General features: G+C 39.3%; 3 protein-coding genes and 1 non-coding gene across 5 annotated transcripts in view; 3 read left to right on the top strand and 1 right to left on the bottom strand.

The window, feature by feature from the left end:
• The first annotated feature begins 1,886 nt into the window (after positions 1-1,886).
• On the top strand, positions 1,887-1,960 carry trnat-agu. Its single transcript has one exon. It is a non-coding gene; the product is annotated as a tRNA-Thr (tRNA).
• A 1,554-nt stretch (positions 1,961-3,514) lies between these two features.
• Positions 3,515-5,746, top strand: cmbl (carboxymethylenebutenolidase homolog (Pseudomonas)). The gene is made up of 6 exons (XM_044338908.1): positions 3,515-3,639; positions 3,830-4,044; positions 4,171-4,278; positions 4,489-4,631; positions 4,899-4,990; positions 5,194-5,746. The coding sequence occupies exons 2-6, from the start codon at positions 3,830-3,832 to the stop codon at positions 5,371-5,373; spliced, it is 738 nt and encodes a 245-aa protein (XP_044194843.1). The 5' UTR covers positions 3,515-3,639; the 3' UTR covers positions 5,374-5,746.
• A 151-nt stretch (positions 5,747-5,897) lies between these two features.
• On the bottom strand, positions 5,898-11,282 carry cct5 (chaperonin containing TCP1, subunit 5 (epsilon)). Its single transcript, XM_044338907.1, has 11 exons — positions 11,049-11,282; positions 10,059-10,119; positions 9,196-9,360; positions 8,443-8,641; positions 8,060-8,252; positions 7,514-7,663; positions 7,241-7,360; positions 6,888-7,073; positions 6,660-6,797; positions 6,365-6,545; positions 5,898-6,216 (listed from the first exon to the last, which is right to left on the bottom strand). The coding sequence occupies exons 1-11, from the start codon at positions 11,151-11,153 to the stop codon at positions 6,089-6,091; spliced, it is 1,626 nt and encodes a 541-aa protein (XP_044194842.1). The 5' UTR covers positions 11,154-11,282; the 3' UTR covers positions 5,898-6,088.
• Positions 11,283-11,388: 106 nt separating this feature from the next.
• The window catches only part of mtrr (5-methyltetrahydrofolate-homocysteine methyltransferase reductase), a 26,260-nt gene continuing 21,448 nt past the window's right edge, over positions 11,389-16,200 (top strand). Inside the window, exons 1-9 of one of the 2 annotated variants that reach the window (XM_044338905.1) lie at positions 11,514-11,566; positions 12,984-13,168; positions 13,388-13,532; positions 14,050-14,203; positions 14,384-14,501; positions 14,600-15,116; positions 15,260-15,373; positions 15,485-15,641; positions 15,807-15,895. In XM_044338905.1, the coding sequence (XP_044194840.1) occupies positions 13,071-13,168; positions 13,388-13,532; positions 14,050-14,203; positions 14,384-14,501; positions 14,600-15,116; positions 15,260-15,373; positions 15,485-15,641; positions 15,807-15,895 (1,392 nt within the window). In that variant the 5' untranslated portion in view covers positions 11,514-11,566; positions 12,984-13,070. Of the gene's footprint in view, positions 11,567-12,983; positions 13,169-13,387; positions 13,533-14,049; positions 14,204-14,383; positions 14,502-14,599; positions 15,117-15,259; positions 15,374-15,484; positions 15,642-15,806; positions 15,896-16,200 lie in introns of both variants that reach the window. The other variant, XM_044338906.1, reaches the window with a different exon arrangement.

The raw sequence follows: 16,200 nt of genomic DNA, 5'->3' as shown, positions 1-16,200 counted from the left end.
AGCTGCTGCTGCTGCTACAAGCAATTTATTTTAATATTGTAGCACCACTTACAGGGGAGGTTATATAAAAGTCACAAGTGTAACAGTCTGCAGCAAGTGAGTAACATACACATCTATCTTCATCATGGTTTGAATTGTTTTGATGTTGATCAGAGAGAAAACCATCTGACTCCTCTGACAAACAATAGCCTCCATCATGTAAATTGTCCAGATAAAAGGTTTTCTGGACAATTTTCACACCACTGCAATACCTGCTGGGAAGTATATTCAAATAAGCTAACACTTTCAACAACTAAATTTGAAGAGATTTTATGTATTGTTTGTGTGTGTGTGTGTGTGTGTGTGTGTGTGTGTGCGCGAGACTGAAACAGTTTTGAATTGTTAATGAAACCTGAAGCCACGGAAGGTTTGAATGTACTTACAATTAAAAGGGAAAGAGAGAATCTCAATCAGCTGATTAGAACCAGCTGTGTGTCTCTGTGCCTGTATTTCCTTAAAAAGAGCAGTCTTGCCAGGAGCAAGGATCAAACCTCATTGAGAATCTGACCGTGAGCATGTTTTAAACCAGTGAGCTGGCAGACTAGCCCTGATGTATTGAGAAAAAGTTCCAATTTTGTTGAGGGAAAATTTATTTGCTTATAACTAAAGTTTGTAGCCCAGAGGTTTGTACATCATTGGTAACAGCAGGATTAGTTTAGAATGAGGATATATAATATCTGTACACAGTATTTGAAGGAAAAGAGAATCTGTAAGTATAAGAAACAGGAGGGAGCACCTGCAATTAATACTGGAGTCAATGAGAGCTGGACAGTGTACTTGCTATCAATTGAAGTCTAGATCTCAAAAACTATAACTCTTATGGGAAATGTATTTACATTTTGAGAGAGAGGGGGCTTGTGGCAACATTTTGAGGTATGATTTGTGCTAGAAGCTTTAAAACTGTGGGAGTGAGATGTGTTTAGAATTTATTTTCTGGTCTAAAAACAATCTTTGCTCTGCACTGGTGAGATCTGAAAACTGCTGTAAAAGCTTCCACTTTAGACGTAAATTGCTGCAAAAGAACAAAAGGTATCACAACAGAGAGTTTGAAATTGACAAAAGTTCCAACTCAGACAGCACACGTCTGCTGAATTGCAGTGACATTTGAATGTTTTTTCTAGCACAAAGTGCAGCAGTTGAAAAGGTCCAAAAAACATATGGCTTGTGGAATAAGAAGTAGTGGAATAATAAAGAGTGAGAGGAACAAAGTGTGATTGCTTTTAGCACACAAATATCACACAGATGCAAATCCTCTGCAAGCAAACCTTTATTTTTGAGCTTTGTGTCAAAACTATTGAATCTTCTCTTAACAAAAAGGCTCTATCTGTAATGTTATTTTGTTTTAACTAACAGTAAAAAAAACAAACATTTTGTCTCCATTATTATTTAAATAAAGGCCACGGACTACTTATCTTTATTTATTTATTTTTTTACTTTATTGGTTTTTCTCAAACCTGTTAGTTTTATTGTATTTTTTAATCTTGTATTTCTGTTTGCATTCACGTGTTCACTGAAACTGTGACATACAGGAAAACAATCTCATAAATGAAAGCATGGATTTCATAATTATCTAATAACACATCTTTCCAGCAAACCACTTTCAGTTCGGGGAACGTTGCCTGGGGGTTATTACAGAAAGTTTGTCTTATGTTCCGCAAATAGTAATTTTACCAAAAAACGAACGTTCGCGGAACGTTAAGAAAACTTAATAACCCTACCAAAAGGGGACTAAACCAACACAGAGAGCGGTGCTGGCAATGAGTCTTGATTAGAAAACGAAAGTGGGAAAGTTGACCATGACATACGCGTGGACATGAACTACTGGTCTATGATAGCAGGACATTACCGGCGCCGTGGCTTAGTTGGTTAAAGCGCCTGTCTAGTAAACAGGAGATCCTGGGTTCGAATCCCAGCGGTGCCTTTTAGGCACACCACTTGGACCAGAGCTCTGTGCAACAATCAGTAATCTGTATAAACCTCTCCGCTCTTTGTCCGTCATTGTTTGTCTAGCAAACAGTGACAATTTGGTAGAAGTAGTCACAGTATTACCGGAAGAAGTTGTCTGAAGTGTGCAAAATGTCAAGTTATATGTTCATTGTGGAAACTATGCACACTTACACAGAACACAAGATTACATCCGATTTAGAGGTTGATTTATGGTTTATGCATAAACTACTTACAATAGTAAAAACAGCAATTAAAAAAAAACAACCATAAATATTTTTATCTCTTGAAGTTAAGCTGTCATGTGACTTCATGCTACTGAGTGTATGAAATGTCATAGCTTAACTCAACAGCAATAGAGATGAGTCATTGTGACTGAGAAACTAAGAATCCCTTTTTATTTATTTTTACTTTAGAATCCCATTAATAATGACTGAAATATTTTTCATGGACATTTAAGGTGATAATTAATGGATATATTAATGGACTGAAATAAATCAAGGAATTTTAAATAGATTATCTGCATACTTTGAGTGGTTAAAAGGAGTAAAAAAAATTAAAATTGACCAAAAACCATGACAAATTACCCTTTAGAGGTGCGATATATGGCATTCAGCACAACTAGATGGTGCACTATAGCTCCAGCATCTCCAACCAAAACGAATATGCGTATTGTTTACTCAATAAAATTGGAGAAAAAAGAGAAAGCAGCATCTGAATACACAGCTCATGAAACTCAGATCAATCTGTCAAACTAGGCAGTGCTGATAAAATATGGATCAAGATTCTGTTACTGCGTTGCCTATTTCTTGCCTCAAATGTTTTCAGAAACATATTTTAGTGTACTGTTCAGCTGTAATATGAGAAAGTTTGTGCCCCAGCCACCATGTTGAAAACGGACACGAGGAGGACAGGGAGGGACTCACATGCACGCGTGGCCAAACTGGTTATCAAAACAAAGAATAGAGAGGCTGGGATAACAACACCCACAGAGGAAGTGTGACTTCATTCTCTGCTCAGGATGCCATTACTCCACTATATAGCAAATAGTTGTTTGCTGACATATAGTGGGGCTGAATGTTGTATATTGCACCTTAAATTTATACCTTAAACAACTTTAATTTCTTAATTAAGGTGGAAATTCAGGGGAGGTTTTCATGGTTTTTGGTCATTTTTAAGGAATCTGACCTTTGCAAATTAATGGACAAATTAAGGGATCTCTGGGACTAATTAACGGTATTTCAAAGGATTCTTGTTTCAAAGTGTGTTGATAAAGAACTAGGTTGCATTTAGCTGCACCACAGATATGTAATTGAGACTCAAAATGTTTCGGTATACTTAAAATTGTCTAAATCTTTCTCATCGCTGCCAAGTGTTGACAACCCTAAAGCCATAGCCTTGCATTAGCATATATGACTATTACTATCACCCAGTGTTTTAATTTACTGTTGAATCCACCATCCAAAGGCTGCTCAGAACATCCAATAGAGAGGTGTACTTACAGCTTTTATTTTGAAGATCATGGCAGGAATTTGTTGCTGCCTTTCTAACTTGACAATATTCATACACAATCAATACTTTGCTGCAACTTTTTACGGCTACAAAAGACTCGATTAGATAGACAGATTGTTTCCTCTTTCACCAGAAACCGATACGGTATGTATTGTACTGCTTTTGAAACTTCACTCCATTGTAGATTTTTTTTTGTTTGAAAAGTGCTTTGTCATTGTGTTGCAATGTTTTCATAACCTTGTTTAAGTGACTCCCAGAACGTGCACAGTTCAGAGAAATGTCCATTTTAATTAGTATTCCCACTTCCCACCTGACTGTGTCTGTCTGTCAGCAGATGGCCAATGAGGCTAAGCCATGCCCCTGTGATATCGGGGATCGGATGGAGTACGGGGGGCTCGGTCAGGAGGTTCAGATAGAGCACACTAAAGCTTATCTAGTAAAGCCTTCCGCTGCATCTGACAAGGCCATCATTGTCATACAAGACATCTATGGATGGCAGCTTCCCAATACCAGATACATGGCTGATATGCTGGCAGCCAATGGATACATGTGGGTAAAATACAATGTTCCTCCACTGTGTGTTCTGTAATGTACTGTTTAGCTTTAATATGATGTTTACAAGCTTGCATAACAGTGATTTTCTCTGACTTTTTTTTTTTTTTTTCCCCTGAGCAGTGCTGTTTGTCCAGACTTCTATGTGGGAAAGGAACCATGGAGTCCATCACATGACTGGTCAAAATTTCAGGAGTGGCTTGAAGACAAAAAGCCGACCAACATCAACAAGTAACTAGAAGTCTAATTTTCAGTTTGTTTAGCAGCTAAATGTCCAAGGTGAAAGTTGAAATACCTAGCTCTAGTTGGTGTTGGTTTTCATTATTGTATTTCACATTCTAGGTCATTTAAATAGAACAATTGTTCATATGATTTGGATTTTTGTGATAACATTCATTTCTAGACATTTGTTCACTATTGACCTTAACATTTCCTTCCCAGAGAGGTGGATGCGGTGCTGAGGTTCCTGAAGGAGCAGTGTGGGGCCAAACACATCGGAGCAGTAGGCTTCTGCTGGGGAGGGGTTGCCACACATTACCTGGCCCTGCAGTATCCAGAGGTCAAAGCTGGAGTGTCAGTCTATGGTCTGTCATTTCTGCATGAAGTGTCACAGTTTATTTTAACAATAGAGCCTGACATATTTAAAAATATTGTGAAATTTCAGATATTTTATGCACAAAAAGAGATTTGAATGAGAGATATGCATGATTTTGTCTTGGTGGCAGTGGTGCCAACTTCATTTTCATAATGCATAACACACTGACGTGGCACAAGACTACGCACATCTAGGAATGAACGCAATATAGTTTCTGTTGGGTGGTTTTGTGATGGGCTTATGCAATACTGTACAGGAATCATCCGTGAGAAAGAGGACAGATATGAGCTGAAGAGTCCTACACTATTCATCTTTGGAGAGAAAGATGAGGTTATCCCACTGGACCAGGTTAGTATGCATCAACTTAATAGCTTTTATGGATATATACTCAACAGATAAAGGATTTCTGCCAGTTTGATAGTGATGGTATACCTGCCTGGTACTTAAATATCAAATGGCGTCCTTGCAATAATTTCCATAACCCTCTAATATGCTACAATCTCTGATATACAACCACCAACAACCTGTGCTGACATCCTTCTGCTCTTCAGGTGAGAGTCCTTGAAGCGAAGCTGAAAGAGAAATGCACGGTGGATTACCAGGTCAAGATCTTTCCTGGCCAGACTCATGGGTTTGTTCACCGCAAGAGAGAAGACATCAACCCTGCAGACAGATCAAGCATTCAGGAGTCCAGAACAGACATGCTTAATTGGCTGAACAAGTACATGTAACTGAGAAGGTCAGACGAGCCAGCACAACAGTCAGGGACATGTAACACTGGACAAGCAACTGGTGCCTTTAACCTTGTTTCATAGACGAGATGAAAAGATGACAAGGCCAAAAAGTAAAATGTAGAGGTACTTTTTATAGCATGCTGGTCATTGTTGCCCAAATCTTTGTTTGATTGGTGACTTTTTTTTGTATGTTTTAATTTAGGAGTCTGAACCTTTGGATATTAAGAAACTGTGATTTCAATACCAGTTAAATGTGAATTTATGTTGTGGACCCAAAGCTATTAAGCACTTTCACAAACTGGATGCAGTATGTTGTCTTGTACATGTAAGATTACAAGCATTAAAGAACACTTAAAGAGGTGTAATCTTACCACTTTCTGTATGCGTCATGCTTGTAAACATTTTATTGAAGTTCTGAAAGACATGTAATGTAACCTAACATGGAGTATACAAATAAAAGTCAAGTATTATCATCAGGTTCAACACTGGGAGCATGAAATCAGAACTACAGAGTCTGGAAATTTCAGCGGACCAACATTTTAATGGTGACTTTGATACTACAACAGCTTGAACATTTTGTATCAAACGATAAATAGCAATACGCAGTGCGGTTTGGACATGGTGCTCGGGGAAGTGCCTAAAATCTCTAGAGCAGCTCAGACATCTTTGAGTGTTCCAGAGCACAGAGCACCTACTGGTGTTCAGGAGGCCTTCAGTCCTCAGTCTCTCCCGGGCTTCGGATGTCATCGATCTTAAGAATCATTTTGACCACTTGAGTAGCCAGCAAGATCTGCTGCTTCTTGCCGATCAGGGTCTCGATCACATGTTGCTGCTTCATGTCTGTATGGGAGCAAAGGGAAAAAAAAAACATCCAATGTCATGATGTGCTAATTAGTTATGTAGTTGGAATGAAGTCATATTGGTACATACTGCATTCAGGGGATACACATGAGCTTGTATCTTGCCCTGTGTGTATGTGGTTCCTTACCATTGGTGTTGTTGTGCAGACAGTCGATGCCAAGGAAGGGGTTGTTCTCTCTGACCTGTCTGGCTCTGACCTCTGTCATAGTCTGGATCGGGTTCAGCCCGCTGTTCTCAGCCAGCGCCATTGGGATTACCTCTAAAGCATCAGCAAATGACCTCATGGCATACTGCTCCAATGATGGACACTAGAAATTAGAAAGGCAAGGAAGTTAGAGGGGATTTAAGCAGCAACATGAGCATCATCATGTTTAATGCTAAATGAAAACATTCACAAAGTCTCAGGTGTTTTGGTGTCTCACCTTATCTGCAGCCTGGTTGACGGACAGAGCACATGCAATCTCTGAAGCTCCACCTCCGTACACAACGCGGTTGTCTCTCACCAGATTGCGAATTACACAAAGAGCATCATGGAGAGCACGCTTGGCCTCTTCAATGATCTAACGAGACAGATAGAATAAATAGTAAATCAACAGGGATACATCAACATCAATGGATACATAGGCAGAGAGTTAAGTTTTTGTGCTTACCATCTTGTTGCCTCCACGGATGAAAATGGTTACTGCCCTGGTGTTTTTGCACTCCTGGATAACCAACATGTGATCCTTTGTAGTGCCAAAGGAGATCTCCTTGACCAAGCCAGCTGTGCCAAGCTTCTCGGGGGTCAGCTCACAGAACCTCGGCACGATGCGGCCTCCTGTGGCTATGGCGATCAACTGCACGGGAAACATGGTTGACATGAATTTGCATACACAAACAATAAAGCTCTTTTGTATCATAAACCTTCTACTCATCAGCACCACATGGCCATCAAATATATATATATATATACACACATTTTTAGTAACAGCAACTTTTCCGTAATGTGACAAATGTCTCTCACCTCGATCTCAGGCCCTCCGACCCAGCGCACAGCAGGCAGCTCATTCTGAAGCAGAAGGTGGTTGGCTTCATCATCAAAGCCCCACTGGCAGATGGCCAAATTAGCACCATTGCTTTTGACCTAAAAGAAAAATAAGAGTTTATATTTTAAGATTAACCACATGTGCCAACATAGCTGCCAAGAATTCAGTTTTAGTAGCCGTCATATTTGTGATCATCTGAAATTTACTTGCTGCCTGAAGCATCAGCAGCTAACAAATTCTGTGGTACTAACCTGTTGGATCATCTCCTCAAACTTCTCCTTTTCATATTTTTGGAGGGCTTTGTAATCCTCCACAGAGGTAACGTCCAACTTATGCTTGGTCTTGGGCTTTGGGGGCTCAAATGGGCAGGTGAGGATGGCAATTTTGACATCTTTCAGAACCTGAATAGTGATGAAAAATGGTTGGTGTTAGCCCCATTATTGTACAGCTGTCACAAATTCATAGAATAAAATTTGTAGTGTCCTTTTGCAGCACTAAAAAGCAAATAACTGTCCTTATATGTTGTAACTCATACATTACTATCTACTTCTAGCTTTTCTATCCTTTAATTGCTATGAAACACATGCTGAAGTAATTAGACTCATAATGAACAACGCTTTGATGATGTCCAACAAAAATGGCTATTATACTAGGATTTTTTGTGACTGTTACATGGATGGATGTCAGACACACACATTAAATTTGTCCATATACACTGTCAACTATTTGATTCCACACGATTGATGGTGACATTGAAGATAGAGCAGATGACATCTGAATGTGATATCCCTTTGTACCTTGGGCATCTGAGGGTGGCTGAACTCCTTGTCAACTATGACTCCCTTGATGAGCTGTGTGTCCTCCAGCTTGCCTCCCACCTTGCCCTCCATCTTGATAAGCTCAAAGTCTACATCCTTCCTTTCCATGTCGGCCACAGTGAGGATGGCATTCACTGCGATCTCTGCCATCTGTCTGTGGCACCGGTTGATGCTGAAAGACAAAAGTACAATTTTGTTGACATCTTAGCAGTCCTTAGGTGCAACTAGTGTTACAAAGTAAAAATATCACTAAATATATGCCTTCATATTCTGTAATTTACCCCCCTGAAGTACCAGTTCCTGATAATTGTGTTATGGTAAAAAAAACAAAACAAAACACACTATTGTGTCTATAAACTCACACTTTAGAACCCAGTGTTGTCATGGCGGTCTGAATGAGCGGTTCTGTGTTGTTGGGATCGCAGGGGAAGGTTTCTGCAATTTTGTCCAGCTGCTCAATAGCAATACGTGCGGCTTGGTCATAACCGTCAGAGATCCTGATGGGGTGGATCCCACGGTCCAGCAGCTGCTCAGCCTGCTCAAGCAGAGCCCCAGCCAGCACTGAGGAGGAAAAGGAAAATACATTAAGATCATGACCAACAATAGCTGAAATGGTTGGATACCACAGGTTGCCTTCATCAGAATTGATATAATATCGATGATGCCATTTGATTTTGCATATTCCTAATGCACACTGAAATGGCTACAGGATGCTTAAAGTTTCAGCGTATTTCTGAAGCCTCCCATGTATTTCATATCCTCAATGCATTGAGACTATAATATGGCGTTAACAGAAGCTCATGAATTAAGTGTCATGTATTTGTAGTATTTTGTAGCACATCACATGATAAGATGCACAACCCCTATGGTGGCACAAAATCCAACTGCTTTTAGAGATGGAGACTGTACAGCACAGTTATCTCCTTTTACGTAACACCCATCTAGGGTTGCATAAATGTAATAATCAACTGGTTAATCTCGCAGAACTATAAATCTATTCATATGCCTAAGGTATCTACATTAGGGTTGCCAGCACACCTCAACAAGAGGTATAAATCCAGGTTTATAGCCATTAAAAATCAGTCCCCTAGACCCCTCATCTTCCTTATCCGTACCAACAACTCCAGTAGTTCCATCACCAATCTCATCATCCTGGGACTTGGACAGCTCCACCATAAGTTTAGCAATCTGGTGGTCCACATCCATCATGCTAAGAATAGTGGCTCCATCGTTGGTAACAGTCACTTCTCCATCCCTGTCAACCATCATCTTGTCAAGACCTGGATGCAAAAATTGAAAAAAGGGTTAATGAAAGTGTGAAAATGAAGTGTGATCTTGGCCATAGGGTTGACATTGCAAACACAATTGCATGTGGGAAGGATACCAAATATACAAATTAGTGATCAAATATGTCTCATGATAATTAAAGACCCCCTGCACTCAAAAATGTGTTTCTTTGTGTTACTTCAGTTGAATGTTTAAGCTTTACTTTGGAGAATGATGTATGTGCAGAATTTGACACTAGAAAGCTATTTTCACCTTCACCTGGCATGTATCCATGAGCATGATTTTTGACATCACAACTAATTTGGAAGCTAACTGTTAAAACTGTGTGATGTGGAAATGATGCCTCCAGTACACACATACACTGAGAATGGACTTTTCAGTGAAGCAGGAGACATCCTGTGTCCAACAGTTAAACTTTAGAAAGTAAAAATATTTGCATATTTATTGATTCTGGAATTTTTAACAGGGGAGAGGAAGTTGACATTTTAAGGGTTATAACAAAATAATTTAACTTTCTTTGTGTGGGCACACCATATCAGACACTAATTATTACTCAAAATGGAGTATTTTATTTACATCTTAAAACATGTTTGGATGGGGATCTTTAAGTTGCACAGAAGCTCAGCATCTATAAGCACTCATCCAGGATCTTTTAGGAAGTCAGATGTGACTGCATTGCATTGGTTCTCACCATTAGGTCCCAAAGATGTTTTAAGTGTTGATGCAACTGCCTTAGCTGCCATAATGTGAGACTGCAAAACACAAACAAGACCATGTCAGCTCACATCTTAGTCTTTCATGCACAAGACAAGTAGAAGATGCCATCTGTGAGAAAAAAATTGACATTTTAACCCTTACATAGTGTTCGAGTCATATTTGACCCATTTTAACATTTGCCAGCAACAAAACACCCTAAATTACATTATTTAAACCTGAATTTCTGTAATATTTCCCAAAGAATATCAGAATATATAAGAATATTTCAAAAAATATTTTCAAAATTATTTAATTTTGTGCAACTGGTATACATTTTAGCACATAGAGGGTGTTCTGAGTCAGTGTTGATGGTTTTCAGGAAGTCTACCATTCAAATGTTGTTGCATCCTTCACTTCCAGTAAATTAATGGAAATACTTATGGCCGTTATGTTCTCCTGTTTTAGACAGCCCGAGACTGAATGTATTTTACATGTAAAAGAATAGTCTCAAAACTAAAGAAAACACTCTCTCTGCTCTCGTAAACATAAATGACGGATAAATCACCCTTTCAATAATGACTATGGATGCAAAATACATTTGTGGTTCAAATTTGGTGTAGGGAATAATTATATAGGAACACTGTGAAGGGTCAGAATATGAATAGTTTGTAAGGGTTAATATGAAAATAATTTGCATCAATAATGTCCATTTGGGGCACAGCCCAATGTAGCAACACCCACCGGCTAAGCGTTGTACAGAAAGCACATGGGCCTCATGTTAGCATGCAATGACTAGCGAAACATTTAGATAATGATAACATGTTGATAAAACAACACCAGCTTAGTTAGATAACTACTTTGACACTTATGACTCTTAGTTGTACATATTAACATATACCAAGCTGGCTTAATGTGCCTTGTAAATTAACTAAAACAAATTAGCACTTTGCTAGCCAGCATGCCACAGTTAGCTAACCCATTGTACCTTCAATGCGTCAATGCCGGATAGCCTAGTCTTCTTATCCTGGTCTTTAATGATGATGAAAGGCCTTCCATATTCATCGAAGGCTAATGTCCCCAGCGAGGACATATTGGCTGACGGATTGGGTCACTTATTAAGTGAAGCACGGATGAAAAAGATGAGTTTTGCTGTGTAACTGTGGAGTGTGGCTGAGCTGCAAGCCGCACCGGTCTGCAGGCAAATTCTGGAAGGATCCACGGGCGGGGAGGAAGGAACCAAGTCACGTCAACTGTGTCTTATTATTACACATTTGCACCATTTTTATCCAGGATGACAACAAATCACTTTAACTTTTTTAAAATGATTCCGAAACATCATTAGAAGCATTTCATATAGAGTATTTTAAGAGTCAAACTGGAGGGAAAAGGGTTTTGTAATGTGGTTTCTTCCGATCACGTTCAAGTCTGTGCTCGTCTAATCTCGCGTGAGTTCCCAACGGGAGGGACTCGTACTGAATGAATTTCCACAACGGTCCTGAGAAGGTACAGCCTATTTTCCAACAACTTCTGCTTTTTATGACACTTAACTTACATATTTGTACTTAAGTTTTAAACTGGATAGATTTAGCTCGAAAAAGACACCCACTGGCGATTAGATATGGGCAACACATGGTAAACAGTAGTCTCCCTGCTGTCATAGCTAACTTACGTAGTTGTCAGTTATTAGCTACAACGTGTAACTTTGCTGACAGCATGAAGTTACATTGATATAGATTTCATAAAATAGATAAAATGCTTGAGTCCACGTGTAGTTGATAATGTATGCAAAAGTGTATGCTGTGAACGTCCAAAACTGACGCAACGTCCGGTGTTTTGGTTTAACGATTGACCATGTTAACTGGTGACTTTTAGCCGAATGCGTCCGTGGTTGTCGTGGTGACAGCAGCTGTTGAAAACACGAACAGAAATAATAACCTTAAGTATCTTTTGGTCTGATCCTTTTGTCCTTTTTTGACATTATGTAAATTAAATGGTGTCGCCAACAAGACGTATTAACATTTCTTCACGTATTTTTTTCTGAAATTAGCTAATCTTTTTAAATGTCTTGTCAACTGTCAAGGGTAGAGGAAACGCTGAATCTTTTTATTTTTTGTTTTTATTTTTATTTTTAAACTTTATTAATAACACAACAATATTACAATACAAACAACAGTACAGTGAGCATCGGAGAAAAAAACGAATCACAAAAATACAAGCATAAATACAATTGTACGATGTACAAAGATACATAATACAGAAATTAAGAGAGAAATAAATATAACTTACATAAAACATGTTTTTGTTAGGAAGAAACTGGAGAAATCTGGCTTTGTGAATATGACGTTCACCCAAAAGACACAGTGAATCAACTTCATCAACTTCATTGTTGTTAGACTCTTCATTCAAAAATAAAACCATACTTTCTGTAACAGGGACAAAGATCTTATGAGTCTCCCAGATTAAGAAGGACATTTGAGTCCGAAAGTTACTTGAATGAGTACAGACATATGAAAAAAAAGAGGGAAAAGGACTCAATCTCCTTTTTGCAGAAGGAACATAAGGAGGAAACATCTGGTCTAAAATTGTGGATAAATTCATTGCAGGGATAGTGGAAACACTGAATACTTGTTGCAGTATCCCACACTGATGGGTCATGATTTAAACAGACGGTAGGCTGGTCAAACCGGGTGGATAAAAAACACTATAAAATCCCAAGATAGGCTACAGCTGCGCTGCCAGTTTATATGCTATGTTTTGTTTCTCAAATTATAGGAAACATTGTGAGAGGTTAATGTGTCTTGCTGAGCACAATTTGACTTATGTAAATGGTTAGCGTAGATAATAAACACAGATAAGTTTGTATTGATTAAACTAAAATTGATAAGGGGATACCTACGTGTTCTGTTTGTGTTTTCAACAGCTGCCGTCACCACGACAATCAAGGACAGTTCAGCTGAAAGTCACCAGTTAACACAGTCACTTGTTAAACCAAAACACCCGTTAGTCTATGGTGGTGCTCAGGGTTCCTGCTCTACACAATGGTGTGAAGACTGTTTTGTGGCAGTTCACCTGTTACCTGTCTAATCTTGTGTTATGTAACATTAGGTAAGCTGAGAAAAACACAACTTGAACTTCACTTTTTTGGAAAATATAAATAATAGTTCAGTTATGATTATATATTTTATATTGCAACATCACCATAAGGCACACACAAGTTCTCTTAACCACTTCCCACACTAGTTTGCCTTGATACAACAATGGAGTAATGATTTTTAGGGGTCGGTTAATTTAGAAATGACCGTGTTGTTTCTGTGTTTTCTTTAGGATGCCCTGTGAAGTGAAGCCTCGGTTCGTAGTTCTCTATGGGTCTCAGAAGGGCCAAGCCCAGTCCATAGCAGAAGGGATAGCTGAGGAGGCAGAGGAGCATGGACTGGTTGCTGAGCTCAGCTGCTTGAACCAGAACGAAAATGTAGCCGTTGTTATTATACATTATTATAATAATTTAGCTTGAAGTGCAGCTGTCTGAGCCTCTCTTGTATTACTTGGCTAGTGACACAGAAAAACTTGACATGACATAATCAGCAACTATTTTGATAATTGGTTCATCATTTTGAGGCATTTTTAAAGAAAAAATGTCAAAATTCTCTGGTTCGAGCTTCTCAAATGTGAATATTTTCTGGTTTATTTAGTCTTCTGTGATTGATTGTAAACTGAACTTTGGGTGTGTACTGTTGGTCGGGACAAAACAGACATTTTAGGCTCTTGGGCTTTGGGAAACAGTGATCAAAATTTTTGATCATTTTCTGATATTTTATAGACCAAACAATTAATCGATCGATCAAGAAAATAATTATTAGTTGCAGCCCTAAACACATCAGTAGCATCTTAATAAAAGTGAGTTTTCCTGATGATTCTCTGGACATTTACTGTATGTGCTCTTTTTTGTGGAAACACCAGTCACTTATTAATCATATAACTGGTTCCAGTACAATCTGGAGAAGGAGAATGCCCCAGTGATCTTTATTGTGTCTACTACTGGAGATGGGGAACCGCCAGACAATGCACTTCAATTTGTGAAGCACATCAAGAAGAAGACCCTCTCCACTGACCACTATAAACACCTTTGCTATGCGCTTTTAGGTAAATTCCATTATGGGGGTCTGAGGTAGCTGGTTTGGCTGTTCATCTGTCAATCTAGGGAGCTCCATTTGCAAAGCATATTTATGTAAATCATTCCAATGCAGAGCTCTGCACATTGTTTACTTTCTAAACAGTGGCTGGCTTGAGAAATCTTCATCTGTTTTCATCTGTCTGCTCCAGCTTTAGGAGACACAAATTATGCAAATTTCTGCAACTGTGGGAAGACAATTGAGCGTCGTCTACAGGAACTTGGAGCCAAACAGTTCTATGCGACGGGATATGCAGATGATGGTGTAGGGTAAGTTATGCAGAGAAGTTAAGTATAAGCATCTAACTTTTTTTTGTTTTTATTACCTTGCTGTCACTTTATCATCTTATGGATGCTGTTCTCTCTAGACTGGAGGTGGTTTTGGACCCCTGGATTGAAGGACTGTGGAAAGCAATCAAAGGAGCCCTATCAAAAATGGCCTCTGATCGGGCTGTTCACGTTAAAGGGGATGCGGGGGATTTAACAGAGGAAACTCCTGATTCATCCATACCAGTTGTCCAACTAGACCTCCTAAGCCTCACTGACCACCAGAACGGCAAGTCAGTCGGAGCATCTGTGGAATCTGATTCCAAATTTGCATCTGGTGCTTCATCTTCAGCTTCTGCTACACAGACGGCCGTTTCTGATGTCAGGCCAGCATCTTCTGCAGGGAGGCCTGGGTTGGCATCCCACTCTGGTGGTGTTGCCAGTGTTTCTACATCAGCACCGGAGACACAGACTGGGGGTGCTGGAGTTCACCATGTTGCATTGGCAGCTTCACTGACATGCTCCTTGCCCCCGCTGTCTGAGTCATCTCTCAATGTCCCTGCTTTGCCTCCTCCCTACCTCGATGTCTCTCTTCAGGAAGTAGACACTATGGGAGAGGTGAGGAATGATGTTGTTGATAAAACCAATATCTGCCCCACATTTCACTTTTTTCTCCTCTTTAAAGATTGCATTATACAAGTTGAATTATTTCTTTGCCATTTTGCCCGCATTTACTGTATAAGAAATGTTTTTTTTTTCAGATTACAGGGCCGTCAAACAAAGAGACTCTTCATGAGGTACCCATATCCAAGGCAGCTCAGCTGACCAGAGGAGATTCAGTCAAGACGGCCCTTCTCCTAGAAATGGACATCTCTGTAAGCTTGACAATATAATGTTCTGTTTTTGCATTTTTCTAAACCTGGAGCATCTTTTCAGATGGAGTTAGATTGCAGTTTGAATTTTAGATGCTTGTTTTTCATCCTAAGGCCTACCCAATGATGACCTATCAGCCAGGGGATTCGTTTGATGTCGTCTGCCCAAACAGGGCCTCTGAGGTGGAGGACTTGCTCCATAGATTGGGCCTTCAGGATCAGAGGAATCATTGCGTCCATGTTTCTTTACGCAAGGACACCAAAAAAAAAGGTAAATGCAGCTGTCAAATTATTTTAACAAGCACCTAACTTATAATATATTACAACACCATATCCCGTGTATATTGATGGCACACTGCATGTTCATGTTTGCATTTATGTTTGTGACATTCCCTCTTCTGATCATTCTGAAATGTTCTTTCCTCCCCGGTTATAGGCGCCAAGGTGCCATCCTACATCCCTCAGAACGTTTCTCTGCTGTACCTGTTCACATGGTGTCTAGAGATTAGAAGTGTTCCTAAGAAGGTATGTCCAAACATGGCTCCACAACTACTGAATTTGTGAATTGCATAATCCAAGCCACTTTTTCAACACTACTTATTATTTTAGTGCTTCAGTTGAATAAGAGGGAAGACATTTTTTAAATGTCATGTTTTCTCCAGCTAGAGCTCTTGTTGGCAAAGCTTGGAGAAAAATGAATTGTATTTCATGAAGAGGTGCAATTATATGTTGACGGAATTATTTTTCAATGATTCCCTTCCTGAACAGTGACAGTAGTGACAGTGGCTAACTGGTGAATCACTGAGTACCTCCTTTTATTCTCTTTCCTG

This window comes from Thunnus albacares, chromosome 21 (genome assembly GCF_914725855.1).
Source record: "Thunnus albacares chromosome 21, fThuAlb1.1, whole genome shotgun sequence".
Lineage (NCBI taxonomy): Eukaryota > Metazoa > Chordata > Actinopteri > Scombriformes > Scombridae > Thunnus > Thunnus albacares.
The sequence above is the reverse complement of the archived record's forward strand: the minus strand, read 5'-3'. Positions and strand labels throughout refer to the sequence as shown.

Bases quoted from the DNA above. Each gene is read 5' to 3' on its own strand.
- cct5 (XM_044338907.1), bottom strand. From the start codon at position 11,153: ATGTCCTCGCTGGGGACATTAGCCTTCGATGAATATGGAAGGCCTTTC. The intron at 9,361-10,058 runs GTGAGAACCAAT...TTTTGCATCCAG, and splicing joins AACATCTTTGGGACCTAATG to GTCTTGACAAGATGATGGTT. The intron at 7,361-7,513 runs GTTAGTACCACA...TTTTTCTTTTAG, and splicing joins TTGAGGAGATGATCCAACAG to GTCAAAAGCAATGGTGCTAA.
- cmbl (XM_044338908.1), top strand. From the start codon at position 3,830: ATGGCCAATGAGGCTAAGCCATGCCCCTGTGATATCGGGGATCGGATG. The intron at 4,045-4,170 runs GTGGGTAAAATA...TCCCCTGAGCAG, and splicing joins CTGGCAGCCAATGGATACAT to TGCTGTTTGTCCAGACTTCT. The intron at 4,991-5,193 runs GTTAGTATGCAT...TCTGCTCTTCAG, and splicing joins AGGTTATCCCACTGGACCAG to GTGAGAGTCCTTGAAGCGAA.